The following is a 19,899-nucleotide window of genomic DNA, read 5'->3' as shown; positions in this document are numbered from 1 at the left end:
GAGGGTTTGTTTTTTAAAAAGCATTTTAAACATGTAAGGGATCACCCTTGTAAGATTTTCCAGGATAAAAAATGGGAGTTAGTTTAAAACTATACATATACACTATGAATCTGGGAATGGGATTATTAAAAAGTAAAGACAGCTATTGCTTTTCAAGGCCCTGAATGCCTATTATAGGCACTCCAAACTTACATCATAGTCATCTCAGTTAACTCTGATCCACAAAATAATGTCACTGTCGTAAAAAGAATAAAGTGAACAAACTGCATCTAGGTAGGAGAATACTGTCTAGGAGAAAAGTAGAAAGGGAAGGAAAAAGAAGAAAACTAAAAAGGTGTTTAAGAATAGACTAGGTAACACATATATAGCCTATATTGAACTGCTTACCTTCTCAATGGGGATGGGTAGGGAGGGAGGAAGAAAGAGAAGTTGGAACTCAAAGTTTTAGGAACAAATGTTGAGAACTGTTTTTGCGTACAACTGGGAAATAAGAAATACAGGTAATGGGGTAGAGAAATTTATCTTGCCCTACACAAGAGAAAATATGCAGATAAGGGAAGGGAAGGATGCTAGTAGTGAAACCACACTGCTGGAAGGGCAATCAGAATGCAAGGCGTTTTCGGGTGGAAGGAGGGGAGGGATGGGGAGAAAATCTGGAACTCAAAATTTTGTGGAAATGAATGTTGAAAACTTAAAATTAAAAAAAAAAAAGACTAGGTAGAGAGGACACCTAGAAGCTGAGAGCTAAGCCTGTGTCAAGGGCAAGAAGGATAAGAGAGAACTTGGATTCATAGTCAGTGCCAGTGAGGTAAATTACTGAGGGAGGTGGCCACAAAGACACCAGCTGTGCCTAGAAGCTAAAGGGGGTAGAAGCTGAAGCTAAAACAGGAAGGGATTCAAATGCTTCATAGACCAAAAGAGAAAACTAAAGACAAAGGCTCACTTGAATCAGGAGGGAACAAGTAAGGTGGGCTAGTCAAAAAGACTCCATCCCTGTGGGTTAGAATTAGAGGAAGGATTAACAAATTTAGAGAAAACTATTGGCAGGGAAGATTTGAAAAGGACTGCTGGTGCTTTAAATCTGTGCTAAGAGATTTGAATAATGTGGACTGTATTCAAGATGTCTCATCCAGATACGGTATGTACTCAGGAATTCATAGAATCTTAGGGTTGGCTGGGACCTGAGGTCATCTACAACCTCCTTGGAGGTGGTTAATCAGCTGCTGACTGAACACTTACACCAACAACAATCGTATTTCATAAGGCAGCCACAGCTCTAGTGGCTAGAAAGTTCTTCCTGAGACTCACTTGAAATCTTTCACAGTCACTTCTATCCACTGGTTCTAGGTCCTAGGTCTGCCCACCTTCTGGAGCCATACAAAAATGGGTCTGCTCCATTTTTCCAGAACAAAGAGTCTCTCATATCTGCTCCTCAAAACAGCTACGGTCCTATATTTCTCTTCCCCTTCACAGCTAAACTTGAAAAAGCTGCCTACAATCAGTGCTTCCATCTAAATCTTTCGCATTCTGGTTTTTGACTTCCTCATTCAACTAGAATTGCTCTATCCCAAGTTCCCAGTGTTCTAATCAAATGGTCTCTTCTTGATCTTCATTCTTTTTGACCTCTCAAAAGTATCTGACACTGTGAAGCACCTCCCCTCCTAGACACTCTATTCTCCAACTTTGCATGACTGCTTTCTCCATCCTCCTACTTGTCCCACCACTCCTCCTCAGTTTTTAATTGTATCTTCATGTGATGCCCCCTAGTTTTGAGTGTGCTACAAGGTTCTGTCATGTGTCTTCTCTTTTCTCCTTATACAATCACTTGATGATCTTCTCAGCTCCCGCTGGTTCAATTATCATTGTTATCTAGATTATTCCAAATCTATTTATCCAACACCATTGTCTGTAATGAATTCTACTCCGGTATCCCCAATGGTCCTTTGGACATTTTTAACTGGATGCTCCACAGGATTTCAAGCTCAATATGTCTGAAACAAAATTCCCTTCTTAACTTCTCTATAACTGCCCAGATCACCATCATCATTCTAGTCATTTGGTTTCATAACCTGTATCTCATATTCAACTCAACTCTGTTGTCCCACAATTGCTAGTATCAAAATCATGCAGTTTGGAATTTTGTGATTTCTTTCTCAATAATATCTCTCTAATGTACGTCCCCTTTTCATTCAAAGAGTCAGCACCATCGGTCAAACCCTCATCCCCTCTTCCCTGGACTAGTGCAACAGCTTTCTAATGGCTTGTTTTGCTCTAAATCTCTTCCTACTCCAAGTCATTTTTCACACAACTATGAAAGTTATTTCCCCAAAGTGTACATCTGACCATGTCACTCGCCTGTTCTCCACTCAATAATTAACCCTAGAATCAAATATAAGGTCCTTTGGCATTTAAAACTCTTCACAATCTGGTCCTTTACTTCCTTTCACTCTTTCTTACATTCTATTATATTCCACAAGCTCTACAACCCAGCTATACCAGCCTCACTGCTATACCTTGCACTAAATACTCCAAATCCTATCTCCATAAATGGAATGCTATCCCCTCTACGTTATCCTTCATAACCAGAATTCTCATTCCCCATGCTTGGAATGCTGTCTCCTCTGCTAGCCTCTGAATTGACTCTTAGAGTCCCTGCCTTTCTTGAAGACCCATCTTAAATATACCCTTCTTCAGGAGGCTTTTCCCAGTCTTCCCAGCTGCTAGTGCCATGCCTTCTAAGGTTACCTTCCATTTACGCTGTCTTCATCTTGTATATTCTGATTTATATAGGTTGTCTCCTGCATTAGAATGTAAGCTACCTGAAAGCAGGGATATTTTTCTTTTTATTTGTAACCGCATTTAGCACAGTATTTAGCAGACAGAAAGTCCTTTTCTGAAAGCTTGTTGATAGATTAATTTTCTTCTCCAATCTAAAAATCCCCAGTTTTCTCATCTGTGCCTAAGGCAGCATGGTTTTCAGATCCACCACTATTTTGGTTGCCCTCATTTGGATGAAATCAGTTTGTCAGTATTTCTCTCAAAAAGTGATGCTGGAACTGACAGCAGTACTCCAGGTGCAGACTCCATTACCCCCAGAGAGGGATAATTATCTGCTGCTGAGGCAGCCTCGGCCTGCAACAGATATGTTCACAGTCACGTTACACTAATGGCTCATAGTCAGTCTTGTGACCAGTTAGCCCCAATAAATCTTTTCATGTGAATGCGGTCACTTTGGCCAGCTCCATCCTTCACCTGTACAACTGATTTTTTAAAACCCATTTCCTTCACAAGTTTAGTCATTTATTTGAACCAATGATTTATGAGTCTGTAATGGAAAGGAGGAGAAAGATGGAAGCTACCCAAGAAGAGAGAGTAGGAAAAGATGCTCGTTTGACTGATGACAACAAAAAGTTACTGATGAGCATGGGACAGGGGGTCATAAGTCTTCTGTTACTGGATAAGGGCTATAATCAAGAGAGAACATCATGTTCCAGCAACAGACGATGAGAATAAATTCTTTGTTTCTTTCATCTCAGGGAAGGGGAAAAAGGGTGAAGCAAGTGTCCTTTTTAATGTCAGAGAAAAGAACATTTCTTGCAAGAGACAGAAGATGACACTGAGTCCTGTCAAATTCTATCTTATTTGGTCTAACTTCCAAATCTCAGGGTCATGTCACCTTATATTTGTATAGCACTTTATAGTTTACCCAAGATTTTCAACAGATATTGTCCCATTCAATTCTCACAACAACCCAGACAAGAAGATGTAAAAGATATTATATCCTTTTTACTGCACTCTCCATATTTGATTTTTAAAGTTCTTTATAACATGGCCCCTTTTCTTACATTATTCTTCTTCCTGCAGTCTGTGCTCTAGCCAAAATGGCCTTCCCCTATGACGCTTTCATTGGAATGTCTGGAATACACTTCTCACCTCGGCCTCAAACATACCTTCTCTTCCATCAAGATGCTGCTTAAGCACCACCATCTACATAAAGCCTTTCCTGATTCTCCCCAACTCCAATTGCCCTCTCTCCCAAATTATCTCATTTATTCTCTCCACATTTATTTTTAACTATGTACATTTTTCTCCCCAATAGAACGTAAATTCTTTGAAAGTATGGATTGTTTCATTCTCTGTATTTGTATCTCAAGCACCCTACAAAGTGCTTGGCATGTAGCAGTTGCTTAATATGTACTTGTGCATTTTTTAAAAAATAGCTTGTAAAACTAAGGCTTAGCAAAGTTAGAGTCATAGAATCTCAGACTTCAAAGGGATTTCAGAGGTCATCTAGTCTAAACTCTACTAAAAGCATACAATCTCCTCTTAAAATATCCCTGGCAAGTAGTCAAAGACCTCTAGTCATGGGGAGCTAACTAATTCTGAGTATAGTCTATTTCCTCATTGCTCTAGCTGTTAGAAGGCTTTGCTTTCTATTAAGTCACAATCTGTGTCCTTGGGGAACACAGAGGAGTATAATTCTTCTTTCAATATGACAACGTTTCAGATATCTGAAAAAAAATTACAGTGTTCCCCCAAGTCTTTCCTTCTTCAGACTAACAAGTTCTCTTGCCATAATGTTTGCCTTCTCAAAGTCTCGTTTATACTGTAATGCTCAGAACTGAATACCTATTTCAGCTATAGTCTGACCTGGGCATGGTGAATTTATAACCAGTGAATCTATAATCTCTCTTGCTCTGGCTGCCATATTTAAGTAAACCAACAAGTTCCCATAAAGTCATGGGATCAGAATCAGAACTGAGACAGGCCTATTGACTTTGTCCAGCACATGTCCACTATAATACTCCTCAGATCTCCTTTAAAATGTTCATTCACTTTCTTTCCCCCACTATTGAATCTAATGTGTCCTTATCCTTGCAAAGGCCATTCTTCTGCACTGAGGAATACATGGCTAATCTACCAATTCCTCTACAATCTGGTTCTGACTTACCTATTCTGCCTCATTTTTCATATATTTCCTTCACAAAATCTTCATTTCAACAAACTTTGCCCACTAGCTTTCCCTTGACCTCAAATCTCGTCATGCATTCGCAAAGATGTACTCCATGTTTCTCCTCATCTCTGCTTCTGAGAATCCTTGTCTTACCTTTAAGGTTCAGTTGAGGTCTGCCTTGTACTGATCCTGACTGTTGTCACTTCCATATTAAATAACGTTGCATTTACTTATTTTTGTATATGTTATACCTCCCCTAGTAGAATCTAAGTTTCTGGAAGGCAAAGATTATTTTATTTTTGTCTTTATAGCTGCAGAGCTTAGCACAGTACCTAATGCATAGCAAGTATATTATAAATGTTTACTGGAATGAATTGAAGTGTATGATGACATCCTTCCTTATGTGTAATGGATACTCTATAGGGGAAGAAGGCAACAGAGCTGGTGAAGTGCAATCAGTGGGATCTGGGTGGGCTCTGCTGATCTCTTAAAGTGAAATGCTATTTTATCTTACATCCAAACTGGGCTCTTTCCAGAAACAATGAGAGGTGGAGGCTCATCCTTATGGTTCTACTCCTAGCTTACTTACAGGTATAAAAAAGACAACTGAAATGAGAACTACACAAGGGAAGGAACTCGAATTATTTCAAACTAGTCTTTTACTGATATGCATTTTTCATGGTCTTCTCTCACCAAAGACTGAATTCTAAGCCATATCACTACACTCATCTAATAGTAAAGTATCTCCCCAAACCTTTCTTTGGATTAGCAACACCAGAAACTACCATTTAACCCTGCTGACAATCAAAATCATGCCAAGACTGGGCATGCATGGATAGGGCATGGTGGACGTACCTACTTTTCCATGAGGAAGGGGGGAGGGGTCTTACCTCTGCTGGGCACTTTATTTCTACTGAATCCAGTCACTGGCTGATGTCGGTATGGATGCACCCCCATTTCCTGTGCATGGCTTACAGTTCCTAGCAAAGATTCAGGGTCTCCAGGCCCACCTGTATTTAATAGCAGGGGACTCTCATGGCAACCTTTGGTCAAAGTGTTTGAATTCTTACTGTCTGGAAAGCAATCCCTGGCCCCTTCACAGGAACAGTCCTCCTCCATGCTCTCTGAGTGGATCAGCGCCGGCTGGTGTGTGTACCCATGAGCCGGGGTGGGTGAGGGAACCTGTGAGATACATTCTTGTGCCCTGATTTGTAAGAGATGCTGGGGGCTGGTATGGTGGTGGTGGTGGTGATGATGATGGTGGTGATATGAGTCAGTGTTCTGATAAGGCAAAGACAAAGCCTGGCACTCTGATATACTCTGTCCCCCTAGGCTGGAAGCCAGGCTTCCAGCATCCCCTTGGTTCATATGCCTGAACAATTCTTGTAATTCTTGCTGCTGCTGCTGCCGCTGTTGCTGCCTTTTAATGAGCTGTGCAAACTCTGCTGGAGGCAGCCGAACGTCCGAGTGGCCTGTGAGTGAGTGCCGGGGGGAGAGCAGTCCTTGGAGGATATGGGGGACCTGCTGGTGTCTTGGATAGTCAGGCGGCGTGGGGGACAGCAGAGCCTGCTGGAGCGCCGATGTGGTGTAGTGCTGTTGCTGCTGATGTGCGCTGGAAGGGAAAGGAGGGAACTGGTCGAGTGCAGGGACTTTCAGGGCTTGGGTTGGAGGAAAGCCCACTCCCGTGGATGGGCTGTAGCTGGTGGGAGAGGCCCGGGACTGGTCCGAGAACAGTTGGGGGTGTAAATGTGCCTGGTCATAATTAGCAGGGGAAAACCGATTCATGTTCAAGCTGCAAACACAAAAGACAGTAAACACACAAGATCCATGCAAGGAATCAGAGATCTCAAAAGGCAGCTGTTGCCTTCCTTCAACAAGGAGCACCTAGGAAAGAGGGCTATGATGCAAGACAGACTACTGGGCCTAAAATACCATCCTCTCTCATCCATTGCTATCTTCCCATCTCCCAGGCAATGGTCGAAAGGGACTACGGGGTCTAGAGACATACAACCAGCTCCAGTGGAAGGAAGTTATAGTTTGTTTTGAAATGTCTTCTGGGTAATTAAGAAGCACTGGTTCCTTGAGAGAATGACAGATGGGAAGGGAAGCTAGAAGAGACATAGCCCAAGGTTTTTGAAAAGTATATTACTGTAAAAGGCTGCTGTTTTTCTCTTCTCAGGCAAACAGGAATATAGTTGTGCCATTTTCTCCCTTTATTTCATTAGGATGTTGACCCTGGATCACTAAATAGTTTACGAACCTCCCAAGCCTCTAGCCTGATTTTAGAACATAATGGGAGAATTTGGTCCAGGGATGTGGCTCAAACAGACTCTCCCTTCCCCCTCATCTTGCTATGGGGGAAAAGTAAGAAGATTCTTCTCAGTTCATCCTAAGCAGGCCTTACCTGTGAGCCTCTGCACTGTCGGCACTCAGCTGCTTGGACAATGGGCGATGCCCATATGTGAGGGAGGCCATTAGGTTGGCACGGTGCTGCATCTGAATCTGACTGGCACAGGAGTTGAGGGACATGCCCCGGCCAGCTGCTGATGCCCCTGGCATGTTGCTGAGCATGTCAGGTGGCTCTTGTACCTGGATGGTCACCTGCTGAGACTGGGCAGGCTGCTGTAGGCCCATGCAAGTCAGTGTCACATTGGGGGGAGGAGAACAGTTCCCAGGCTGCTGGAAGATTGCACTTCGGGATGGCAAGCCTTGAAACTGGGAAGGAGAGGCAGCACCTAGGGAGAAGGTACTGTCTAAGTATCTAAGCAACCAGGCTAACAGTCAGATAGGAGAAACTGGGAGCTAATAAAGAGTCTCAATCTGACATCATTTAAAAACCAATTTAAGTTTTTCTTAGAGGCTCCTGAGGGGACTAGGCTGTGTTGTTATCAAGGGACTAAAATTTTTTGTAAAAACAAATCCTTAGGGGTCTTTATATCTGAAGCTAGTCAGAACAATGACCCCTCCCCTCTATCCAAAGTCTGATAGAATGTGGAATCGGAGAGGCATGTTGTGGCATAAATTATCTTGTTTCACAGAGAAAGCTGTGTTTTTTTTTAAACAGATACTAGAGTTCTTGGGCCTAGAAATTAACGAGAAATTCGGTATCCCCTTTCCATGTGACACACAATGGTTGTACCCAGCTCTCCCACTCACCATGAGACTGGAGGATGGTGCTGCTGACTGGGGGAGGGCTGTTACTGGGCTGCCTGAAAAGATGGTTGCTGGGGTGGCTGGGGGGAGGGCTGGAGGGCTGAATCCGCAACCTTAAAAAGAGAAATAGAAATAAACCTTTCAAGATCCCATGACAAGCATGACGTTGACTTCACTCGCTCAAGAATTATGTAAGAGACAGGGAGTACTTAGCTTTGTTCAAGTTTAAGATTTACACACATCATCCCCAGCGTGCTCCAATCAATAACTCTCCCTAGTTTACCAGACTCCTCATAAAAGGCAGTAACAGAGTCCAAAGGAAGCCTACGTTCAGTCTCTTACACCAAATCATTATGTAACCCATTTAATGGGAATAAGTTGCACAAATGGGTATGACTTCAAAAACACGTCGAGAAGAGTATCTTGATCATAGTAGGCATTGAATAAATAATTGTTCAACTGAATTGAAGAGGTCTGTTCTTTGAACTTTAAACCACATATTGGGTTAGCAACTCAGCTTTTAAAATGGAAACTTTCAGGGGGAATGCCTTAGAAAGTTAACAGCTTCCCCATAACAAAGCAGTTAGCCCTACAGGCTCTTTACTACTGAGATAGCTTGGATTTAAAGCAAAACAATTTGTCACCTCTGGAGCTGGTGGGTAAGAAGGGCTGGTTGGTTTTCACATGTAGCCTGAAGAGGTGGAGAGGGCTGAGGAGGACGGATACAATCCTAGAATCAATAAAGAAGCATCATTTTGAATTATAACATTATTCTGAGCAGTTCCCCTGGAAGGAAAAGGTAGAAGTCTCCAGGACTAAGATTTCTGCTTATTTTGTTCAGCTCCCAGGTTAGTTACTGAAGATTTTGCATTTTATCATGCATGTCAACTCTTAAGATATCACTAAAATGAGATAATACATGTAACACACTTTGCAAACCTTATAAAAAGGGATAAATAAATGTTAGCTATTGTTAATACGCCTTTAAAAAACTTCATTTAATGTTGACAAATTAGTCCTAAACTTAGAGAAACCTTGGAGAGGTCTACCTGAATTTGCTGCTGGAGAATCTGATGATGTTGCTCCTGCTGGTATAACATATGCTGCTGCTGGGTCTTCTCTAGTGTTCTCTCATCGATCTGCCCCCCATACATCTTCTGCAGCTGCTCACACTCCTGTAATGAATGCAGTTAATATGGATTCGATGGAGCCAATCCCACGTCATGCACTGATCACAACAGATGCTCCACAGTCTCATGGGCAGAAAAAGTCACAGGAGATGAAGTGTCCTTGTACAGAGAAACTAATATGTTTATATTTGCGTGCTAAATATAGTCAACCAGGTTCTGTCATACAGAAACATATGGAAAAAGCTACAGAAGTCCCCTCTTCCAGCTTTGATATCCCATGATGATATGGGGACTATGGTCTGCTGTAAAACACATATACATATCTTGTGCCATTCAAAGCTCAGTCATTCTGAAGGCTGAGATTTAATGGGAGTTTTATGTTGAATCTAAAGGCACATTTCTTAACTCAAGGAGCACCAAGGCAGCTTGACTGTACAGTATGCCAGGCAGTAACCACAGGCTCACACAACATTGACCAGTAAAAGAATGCCAGAGTTTTTTGGAAGAAAAAGGTACAACTCAAAGTCAAGATATGTTCTTGGGAATCCTAGGGACAATAACAGTCTTATCTCTTGATAGTGTTAGATGGCATGTGAGTTCTTAATTAAAGAGCAGAGACCCCTTTCAAGAAAACTACTGTTTTCTTAAGCCATAAACTGCAGTCCTGCTGATGTGTATGGCAGGAGGCTGGGCATCCTGCCTGGGTTCTCTGTACTAAGAATACTCTTCCAGTGGCACCTGCAGCCTCTCCTTTACCTGCTGCAGCTGTTTGATGCTGCTGTGGTTGCCCATCTTCTCCAGGTGAGCCTTGAAGGCCTGGATGCTTGCGGCCCCATCAGAAAACCGGCGCACAGGGGAAAAACGCTCTGTGGGAAGGTGAAGGGTGTTGGAGTCCTTGTAGACAGAGCTGAGCACAGGGGAAAAGAAGATTAGGGACTGGGTGTCTCCAAAGGCTCCTGCCCCAAGCATACTAAATGTTCATCCAGGCACCAGGACAGCAGGCAGTATGTACATCTCACAGAGATATGAACATTCTACAGATGTGTAGTATCCAAGGGGCTGATGTGCACTTTCTGCTGAGTCTTCCTTTCAGAGGACTTCTACGCAGCTTCCATTTCAACTTACCTCTGGTAGGAGTCAGTCAATAAGCACTTATTAAGGGTCTATCCTGCCAGGCCCAGAGCTAAGCACTGGGGACACAGAGAAAGACAAGACAACACCTGCTCTCAAGGAGGTCAGGCCTTTACCTTTGGAGTCTAATGATACTGACAACAGTCACTCTATACTTACAGAGTAAAGCTCACACCTCACAACAGCCCTGTGGGGCAGACAGAGCCAACATGATTATTACCACCTTACAGATGAGGACCCCAAAGTTCAGAGAGTTAAGCAGCTTCCTTAGCATCACACAGCTTGTGGGCATCAGAGCTGGGACTCCAACTTAAAGCTGGTGCTTTACACTTTGCCTCTCAAACTTTTCCAAGATTATGAAAATGTGGAGACCAAACAGATGCAGTCTTTGGGAACACCTGTACCAGGAGCCATAGAAAGCAATGATTTTTGGATGCTCCCAGGTTAGACTGAGCAGGAGTTCTTGCATCTAGGATTATGTCATTCAAGCAGTGGCTTCACACTGATTTGGCTACAAATTCTTTCAGAAATATGTTCTGCAGTAAGAAATCAGCATTTTCAGAGAAGAACTATAGTCAACCATGTGTTTCACATGGAATTTTCAAGTTCCATGTTTGGGGCTGGGGTAGAACTCCTAAAGCCAACATCTGCCTCCCCTTTTAAGCACCTACTACGTGCCAGCTGCTGTCCTAAGTGCTTTACAAACATTATCTTATTTGAGGGAGGTGTGTTATTATTCCCATTTTCCAGATGAGGAAACAAAGGCAGACAGAGGTTAAGTGACTTCTCAGGGTCACATTCATACAGCTAGTAAATCTCTGAGCCTGGATTTCAACTCAGGTGTCCTGACTCCAGGTCCAGTACTATATCCATTGTGCCCTTTAGCTGCCCTAAGTATATTTTAAGCAGTTTCCATTTAGTGATTCTACCACAGAGTCCAAATAACTAAACTTCATTAAACTACTGCCAAACTTGAATGAGAAGCCAATAATTTCCTGTGGGATTCGAGACTCTGTACATGGCTTGATAGCTCAAGGAAAGGTAACCATGGGCTAAAACATCTGGCCACTCTGAAAAGAAATCTCTCCAAGAAAGAGCAGAACTTCTCATTCTCCAACCCTCCTCATTCTCTCCCCTCAAAAAGATGGGGCAATAGTGATGTGATATTCTGTGGAGACACGCACAGCTCCTGTGAGAGCAGGGCCTTCAGAACGAAGACAGACGAGAGCCCGGCTGCTGATAAGACATGCCCAAGACAACATCAGGGCTAAAGTTAATACCAACTCTTGTGACCTAATCAGAAAGATGTTTATGAGTCAAAGGCATGCAGATAAAAGACTGCCAAGGCAGCATTCCAGCAGCCAACGGATCGGATCAGGTTTCCATTGAGGAAAGGGATGACACTATGCTGAACTCAGTGATAGGATGTACAGCCTTGCCAATTACTCATTTTGCACTGAAACAAAGCCATAGCCAAGGAGGCAGGTTAACAAGAGTTCAAATACACTCCAGACAGGCAAGGGCCTCAGAGGAATATGATGACTGTGAAGAGGTGTCAGGGGGACAGGCTTGGCAGGAATGGAAATCCCCTTCTCCTCTCAGTGCTGACTTCTATTTGAGAGACTCCCTACCTAAAGCATGATATTGCTGTGCAAATCAAATGTGAGTGAAGATCTGCTTCAGTGTCATTATGAACACCAGTGACAAACTCTGGCTCTTCCCAGAATCCTCTCCTTAGTAAATTTTTACTTTCATTTTAACTTCAGAAAGAGGCTCTCTAATTCAAACTTACTAAGGATCTAAGACAACATCAAAAATAGAGATTTAACTGTATTTTTACTTTGTCCCAAAACTTTATTAATTTATGACTCCTCAAAGTTATTAAGTGATCACGCAAGTCTTATTCACTCAGAAGCCTACCCTCACTGAGTCAGGAGAGACTAAATCAGAATTTCTCCACCACCCATGAAACCAGTCTGAAGACTGACTCTTTCCAAGCCTGAGATCAGCTGCTCAAGCAATGAATAACAGATGGAGACTCAAATTCAACAGTCAACTTTAGACAAATGAATTTCAGGAGACTTTGGATGTCCTTCATTTTACTTGCTTATTTTAAAATTATGTTCAAATGTGTAAGAAAGAATGGAGCTGAGTTAAGGACACTCTTCTCCATGGGACAGGAGGCACACAAGGTTGTTAAAAAAAAAAAATCAGACTTTCATAACAGTTCACTCAGACCCCATCTTGTACCTCCAAGCTAAACTACACCTAGATTACTCCAAAGAAATGGATGTTTACGTGGTCTTTAAGATCTTTAGAGGAGATCTTGTTTACTGACTTTTCATTTTAGTGTTCATTAGTTCTGGAATTTGTTTTTTTCTGATATCTAACCTCAATCTCTCTCTGCTGTCATACTTCTCTGGCAACTTAATCCAAATTTGCTGGGTTCCTTACTCCTCCCCCTGCCCTACCTCTCCCATTCAAACTAATTTAATTGCAAAAACCTCTTGGAATATTCTAAAAAGAATGTTCCTATTAGAGCAGGCAAAGCTTTGGCATTGCTTTTAAGTAGGGTGTAAACCAAATAAAAAGACTCCATTGTGTACTCTGAGCCCATGTGATTTTCCTCAAATAACGTAAAAGGTCTATGGGGATTTGGACAGGCACTGCCTGTAAATATAGGCTAATTTTCATGTTTTCCTAATAAGGATACCCTCTCAGGAATTCAGAGAATCCAACTTGAATCTTGAAGTGCCCATACTAAAATGAGGTAAAAATGATGGTAAAAGAGAAAAGAAGTAACACATCTTTTTGATAACGATACAAGTTAGATTAAGGAGCAAGGGGATTGATAGAAAAAAGTGGCTACCCAATAAATCCCTTCCAAGACTCCTAAGGGATTTCATGAAAAGTTGTTGCTGGGCATAGGCGAGCTTATCATTCTTCCAGAGTTCCAGCGTGGCAATCAGTCTGTCTTGGTCTGCTCAGAGTTCACCTGCTGCTGCTGATAATATCAATGCTCAGCTCAGCACAGCCGCTATCTATCTACAATAAAAAACACTCTTCCAAGCTTGCTAGTGTGAACCGGTTGCAAGATCTCATAGCAACGGGTACGTCAACCTCATCTCCTTGGTAACTGTCTTGACCTAACCAAGGAAGAATGCCAGATAAATCTTGCAAGTGAGACTTAAGCAAAATAAAAAGGTAGCAGCCTGAAGTGGGTTTTCAAGCTTTGCCCATTTGTCTTGAGGCTGTCCCTCGGGTACACAATGCTATCAGGAAAAAGATGGCCTTCCTGGAGGACCCTTCATTAGTTAAAAGTCACTCATCTAGAGTATGTCCCATCCTCCTCCTGTCCCCCAAATTTGACTTGAATAGAAGTTTTGTGAAGTTCTCTTAGTCAGAAAGGTTAATCCTATTTGTGCTTTTTTTTTTAACTTCTAAGGAAACAGATCACCACTGAAGAGAGATGTAAGAAGATTTTCCTTCCAGAATATTGACGTGATGATTTTGCAAATACACAACAATGAGCAGGTGTCGGAGTTTGGTCCTCCAAAGAGCAGTTGGTCTTCCTCCACATCTAGGCCTGAAGCACAGTGTAACACTGTGAGATGATATTAAAGGTTGATTTTTGCAGTAGATTGGTCATTAAAAACCAGGTCTGCTGATATTGCCATCAAACTTCCTGTATCAGGCAGATTATTTTCTCGGTGCTTCTCCGGTGGGGAGGTCTTAAGTTTAATCTCATCTCTGAGTCAATAGCTAGAATGCTGGGAATCAGCTGAAGACAATAAGCAGCTGTGCAAAGTACTTGGGAAAAGTGAAGTTCACACAGTTCAAGGACCAGCTGGAAAACTTTGCCCTTTTCACTATTCAAAGAAGGGGACTGATCCCGTTTAAGTTCAGGATGACTGGTGGCTTCTATTTGGAACCCGGCTGTTTGCACCATCTGTTTCCAACTCAGTTGGATGGTGCCTGTCAGCTGAGCCTCAAGGGTCTCACACAGCTCATGTGGCTACTCACCGATGCTGATCAGGTACCAGGTGAGGCGGCCAGACCCGGGCACGGAAAGGCTGCTGTCCTAACTGCCGCTGCAGGTCCGAAGGGATCTCAGCTGTTGGGTTGGTCATGGCCAGTGTATGTCTTTTGGACCTATTTGCCAAGTATCTGCAACAAGCAGGAGTACATTTCATAATGAAAAAAAGAGATAGGAATATTCTCCAGCAAGAAGCATTAGAAGTTAATCCAAAGCACTCACAAGGGAAAAAAATTGTGCTCTTTACTGCTCAGAAAGGGCTCTAAGGCTCAGATCCCTGAACTAGATAAAAGCTGAATGCATAGCTAGCCAAACAAAAGCTGGCTCCGTAGCTAAGTGGCTAGATGACAGCAGCCACAGAAAGAACACAGTGAGCAAGCCTACAAGCAAGACAAGAGAATCTGTTTCTCTCCTTTATTCTGTCCAATAAAAAGAAGCTGCTTCTTTGATTTTTAACTTCATTTCTGTTTTCCCTCCAACCTTTCAAAAGACTTGGTGAATAGAAGCATCTAAGAAAGAACAGGTACTTCATGGATATGGTTCCCAGATATGAGATAGAGGAAACGCTGAGAAAAACCCAATACAATTCTATTTGATCAGTAAAGCTTTGGGCCTTTACTCATAGAAAGCTCAGTTATATTTCACTAAGCTATAGAAAGTAGGCTGATGGTAAAGACCTCTCCATAAGGTTAAAAGAGTTGCTACTCTACACTTAAATCTTGTCGTTGTTACTCGATCTGTAGAGAAGAAAGTGATGTTATGCTCAAGAAACAACCACTTTGTTGACGAGAAGGAAATAAAGACACAGTTGGGTTCTTAGCACTGTCCAATTTTTAAAAAGAAGGTTTAAAAGTGAAAGGTTCTCAAAAGTTGGAGAAGCCCCCAACCTCATTAAGTTTTCTCTTAAGGTCATTAAAGGCCATGGTGAAGATGAAAATATGATGAAGTTAAATTCCTTACAGAAAGTTGAAGGTTTTGTCCAACCCTATTGTAAATTTAAAGGTTGGAGCTTCTTCATTGAAAAACTGACAGGCATGTTTTCCTGCAAAAGTGTGACTAAAGAGGAAAGAAAGTCAGGGAGCAGGAAATGAAGTCCAAGAAGGAGGGGATAAAAGAACAAAAGACGAAAATGCTTTAAGGAAGGAAGACAGCAGGTCCCCTAATTTCTCTAGTTGATATGATACGTCTGTATGTCTCTCTATCTGATGGCAAATATTTTCAACATCCTCAGAAAAACAGAAGAAAATCAAAAGTTGTAAAGATTCCCCTTGAATACCAGCAATCCCCAGTGATTTCTACATTACAGGAAAGGACTACCTCACTGTATTCTCCCCATCTTTCCTTTCAAACTTCAGACCCAGGAAAATCTTGCCTTTGCACTGTAACTCTCAAACACAGACACTAGGGGGATGGAAATGTGCATGAGCTCCCTGTGATCAGCCTCCATGAAGTCTCCATGAAAAATGGCCTTTCATTTTTAGCTACTTTGTCTTTTTAAGCTAGAAAGCAGTCAGTTAATAGACAGTAGGTAATTAGTGGTGTGGTAACTTGCCAAAAGGAGAAAGCCATTAATAGTTTAATATCCAGCTTGATAAAGGCATCCAAGCTTTCCTCAAGAACCTAAGACAATGATTTTACTCCAGTTTCCCTTAGGGAAAAATACAATATCTTGAACATCAGCTGTATTTTCAGAAAAAAAGGAAAAAAGCAACCCCAAGAATTGGCATATATAGAGCTAGGGGCACCAAAATAAAACAAGAGTACAGTGTACATCATGGCCAGTGTAAGCTTTCTGTGAGGAAGCATCTAATGCAGGCTTGCAAGCCACAAAGGTCTGTCTCCCTGTCAGAGTGGTTGGGGGTGTATCTTTCATGGTTTAAAGGGACAGAAAGAGTACACTGCAAATATCACAAGGGGGTATGTGCTCCCTTTGTATAAAAGAAACCAATTATGAACACACTGATCAGGATTCACTTAATCCAACATCTCCAGTTTCCGTTAGCAAATGTACAGGTTGTTGGTACGTGGTGGGGGTCCTGTTGTGCCTTATGAACACAGCTGATGGTATGCTGGGAAAGTGGAAGAGGAAGAAGGACTGCACACGCAGGACCAGTAAGGTGCTTTTGGGTTAGTGCTGTCAAAGAAGGAACTTCCAGTGGCTCTTGTGGATATTACACTTCCTGGGCAGTCTTCTGCTGATTTCAGGGTCAGGAGGAGCATGCCATCTTGCACACACAGAGGCCACATTGCTGTTGAATGCCGCACTGTGCCACGACCTTGGGCAGAGGTGGCCCTTTGTTGCCTGCCAGGGCAGGCTGCCCAAGGATGTTCTGCAAGCACCGCCAGATGTCACATTACCTCTGTACAGCTTCCTGATCTGGCTCCCCATCGGAGCTCTCCTCGTCCACGGGGGTAACTGCTGGCACTGCCTGAAAAGAAATGGGAATGATAAGCACAAGAGAGCTTATTTGACAATTTTTCTTATTCCCCAAACCTTATTCCTTGGGTTGTCATTTTGTTAAATTTCTAGGCTAAAACTTTGTGGGGATCTTCTGCATTTCCTTTCCCCTGCACACTTAAGTCATTCTTAAAGCAAACACCCAAATCATCATTTCAGATCTAAACTCAGTGAGAGAGAGAGATATGAGGATCATCAGTAACAAAGACAGAACGATATGTGACAACTCATAACCGTCAAGTAAGGTATAGTTCACAAAGTGCTTTCCTCACAACAACGCTCTTTTACAAATGAAGAAACTGAAGTTCAGAGACTTTAAGACGATTGGTCTGTCACACCCAACTAGTGGGCAGAAGAGTCCGGATCCAAACCCAAGACTCCTGACTCTTCACTATATCACACTGTAAGAAAAGGAAAACAAACGAAGAAACTGAACGGTCTAGCCAAGAAACAGCTAGATTTACTGATCGAAATTTTACTCATTTCACTCAAGACACATCTTCTCCATGAAGTCTTTATTGACCATTCTCATCATTCTCATCTCTCCCTCCTTTGAAACCCTGAGAATTGACACACCTTGTTTGGACAATGAATCAACTATAGTTTTACACTGTATTTTAAAGACTTTATTTGTGTTCTTCTCTTCTCCCTACCTCGATTTTAAGTTCCTGGAGAATAGTGGCGAGGCTTATATCTCTTTTATAGCCCCTATAGGGATAAGTACAGTGCTTTGTAGATAGTCAACAGTCAGATATTTCTTGAATGAGATTACATGCCAGGAAAAGGATTAAACAAAACTAGAATTCAAAGGAGAAAAACAATCTGAAGAAGAAAATGCTCAAAAACAAAGGAATTGAGGGGGCTAGAGAATTAGGGAGGAGATTATAATGAGAACCAAGGAGTCATGTAATTTTAAATTCTATCATAGGGTGAAGTGTTACTGAAAAAGGAGAAAGTACTTTGGTGGGAAGGAATTTTCAGAATTCAATTTAAAAAACAACTTGAAGGGAACTACCAGGTCCAACCAGCGTTTACTGAAAAGATGATCCCCAGCCAGGAGCTGTGAGCTGAGCTGCTACTGCTGCTGCTGTTGCTTAGAAGAGAAAGAGGCAGGGAAGTGGTGGAAGCAGACCTGGTACATCAGGAACCAGTTTACAACTCAAAGAATAAAGATGGGACTCTCCCAGGCAGGGTTCAGGTTAGGGAAAAGTTGGGCAATAACCAGGGAAAAAATAATTGGGTTAAATGAGAAAGAGGATCAAGAATTATCTAAGAAATTCCAGTCCTCTTAAGAAAATAGGAATGACCTCACATTAAACCTGATTGGGAGATTTCTGAAACGCTACCTTCGTATGAAAGAGCCCTGAAAAAGTCATTGATCCAACTGGGTCTGTACTGCTACTCACTGGTGTCATGGTGACAAGAGGGGAGGGTCCCCTTGGGCGCTTCAGCAGTTGTTGAGCATGCAGCTGGATGTTGGCTCCTCCATCTGAAGCCCGCCGGCCAAGGGGGCCCATTCCATTCAGCAGCTGTAGAGTGGGAGGCTGCAGCAGGGACTGCTCCTGCCGGGAACACGGTGGAAGAGGTGGATTGATGGGATAGGGGAAAAGTGGAGAAAGGAACAACCTTATTTTAACTTTATAAAACTGAAGGCTCTTTTGATCATGGTCTAGAGGAAATTCCAGCTCTTCCCCATATTCCTTACAAAGCCCCCTCAACCCTGCTTATTTAGAAAGGAAAATCCTCCTTATCCAATGGGAAACCATATAAGGCCCAAAACCCATAGGAGTCTCAAAGGATGCTTTAGCTAGTTTTTCTAGGGAGTTTCTCTTCGAAGTCTTAGACATGCTTTCTTCCTTTGTCCACGTACCTTGTACTCTAACTGCCCAGTTGGTTGTAGATTTTGCATAGGGAGTAGGTTGTGCACGAAATTCATGTTAGGGGCCATCTGGAGGAATGGAGCCTGAGGACTGACTCGAGGAAAGCCCGGAAGGAGCTTCTGAAGATCTTCTGTGACTTCCGTGCTGACAGTAAACAAAGTAAAAGAGAAGTTCAGTTAGACCCTTATTCAGAGAACTTTCTATGAGAGGTAGCATGGTACAGTAGAAAAATCTAAGCCTAGAAGTAGGAAGACCTGGGTTTAAAGCTCCTTCTGACCCTATCTCTCTGATCATGACCAAGTCACTTAACCTCTGAGCCTCAGAACATTCAACTGTGAATGTTGTGTTGTTGTGAGAAACAAATCAATATGGGATGGAAAGGGCCTTGAGAACCTTAAAGTTCTCTCTACATATCACTTGTAAATGAAAAGAAGGCTAAATTCAGTTGTATTTCCCTGTGGCTTTTGTCAGTTCTTTTCAGGGCAATGCAGAAACCCAGAGGGAGAGCTCTTTGGGTCTGGGGACTGACAGTAACCGCTGACTACTCGTGCAAAATCAGCCTTTCTTATCCAAGAAAAAACCTTGGCATCAGCCAGCATCAGGATGGTTTCTAAAGTCTCAGAGGTGAATAAAAACTTTCTGGAGGATGCAAGTCATTCACTGGAAACAATGGCTACCCTACACTGGGGCTGATCCACTAGGGGAAGAATGTAATTATGCTTGTCAGTGATGCTGGGAAAGAGCAGCACTGCATATCTGGGGTTGTCATGCCACAATAGACGCTTTTACAACAAACTTTAAAATAAGAAATCTTTCCACCTAAGAGAATGACATAGGGCTCCACCTCTTTGCAGCTGACATAGTTTGTGGAACCAGAATATGTGTATGTTGACTGTTCAATCATAGTAACATAGACTGGAGACTAGAACAGCACAGGCAACATGGCAGCATGGAAAGGAGACTTTTTTTGGAAATCTATTTGGAGAGAGAGAGTTGAAAATTTAAAAGATAATCATGTCTGATCTATATATGATCTCTGTGCCATGAAGAAAAAAGGAGGGAAAGGCTAATCATATACCTCAGATCCTCAGGCTACAGGGCAGAAGAAGGGAGAGATGCTTATTGGGGTCTGCAGGGTTAGGACTATACCTTAGATG

The 19,899-nt window shown here is 42.4% G+C and overlaps 1 protein-coding gene across 4 annotated transcripts in view; it reads right to left on the bottom strand.

Moving 5' to 3' along the window:
* The window catches only part of SIK3 (SIK family kinase 3), a 284,867-nt gene that overhangs the window by 14,664 nt on the left and 250,304 nt on the right, over positions 1-19,899 (bottom strand). The window contains exons 12-21 of one of the 4 annotated variants that reach the window (XM_072611006.1): positions 18,733-18,886; positions 18,269-18,424; positions 16,763-16,833; positions 14,392-14,535; positions 9,994-10,144; positions 9,157-9,282; positions 8,752-8,837; positions 8,111-8,220; positions 7,359-7,689; positions 5,845-6,746 (exon numbers count right to left, since the gene is read on the bottom strand). In XM_072611006.1, the coding sequence (XP_072467107.1) occupies positions 5,845-6,746; positions 7,359-7,689; positions 8,111-8,220; positions 8,752-8,837; positions 9,157-9,282; positions 9,994-10,144; positions 14,392-14,535; positions 16,763-16,833; positions 18,269-18,424; positions 18,733-18,886 (2,231 nt within the window). The remainder of the gene's footprint in view (positions 1-5,844; positions 6,747-7,358; positions 7,690-8,110; positions 8,221-8,751; positions 8,838-9,156; positions 9,283-9,993; positions 10,145-14,391; positions 14,536-16,762; positions 16,834-18,268; positions 18,425-18,732; positions 18,887-19,899) is intronic. The other 3 variants (XM_072611008.1, XM_072611007.1, XM_072611009.1) reach the window with 3 other exon arrangements.

This window comes from Notamacropus eugenii, chromosome 5 (genome assembly GCF_028372415.1).
Source record: "Notamacropus eugenii isolate mMacEug1 chromosome 5, mMacEug1.pri_v2, whole genome shotgun sequence".
NCBI classification, from domain to species: Eukaryota; Metazoa; Chordata; class Mammalia; order Diprotodontia; family Macropodidae; genus Notamacropus; species Notamacropus eugenii.
Note: the sequence above shows the minus strand (reverse complement) of the source record. Positions and strands in the feature narration are given on the sequence as shown.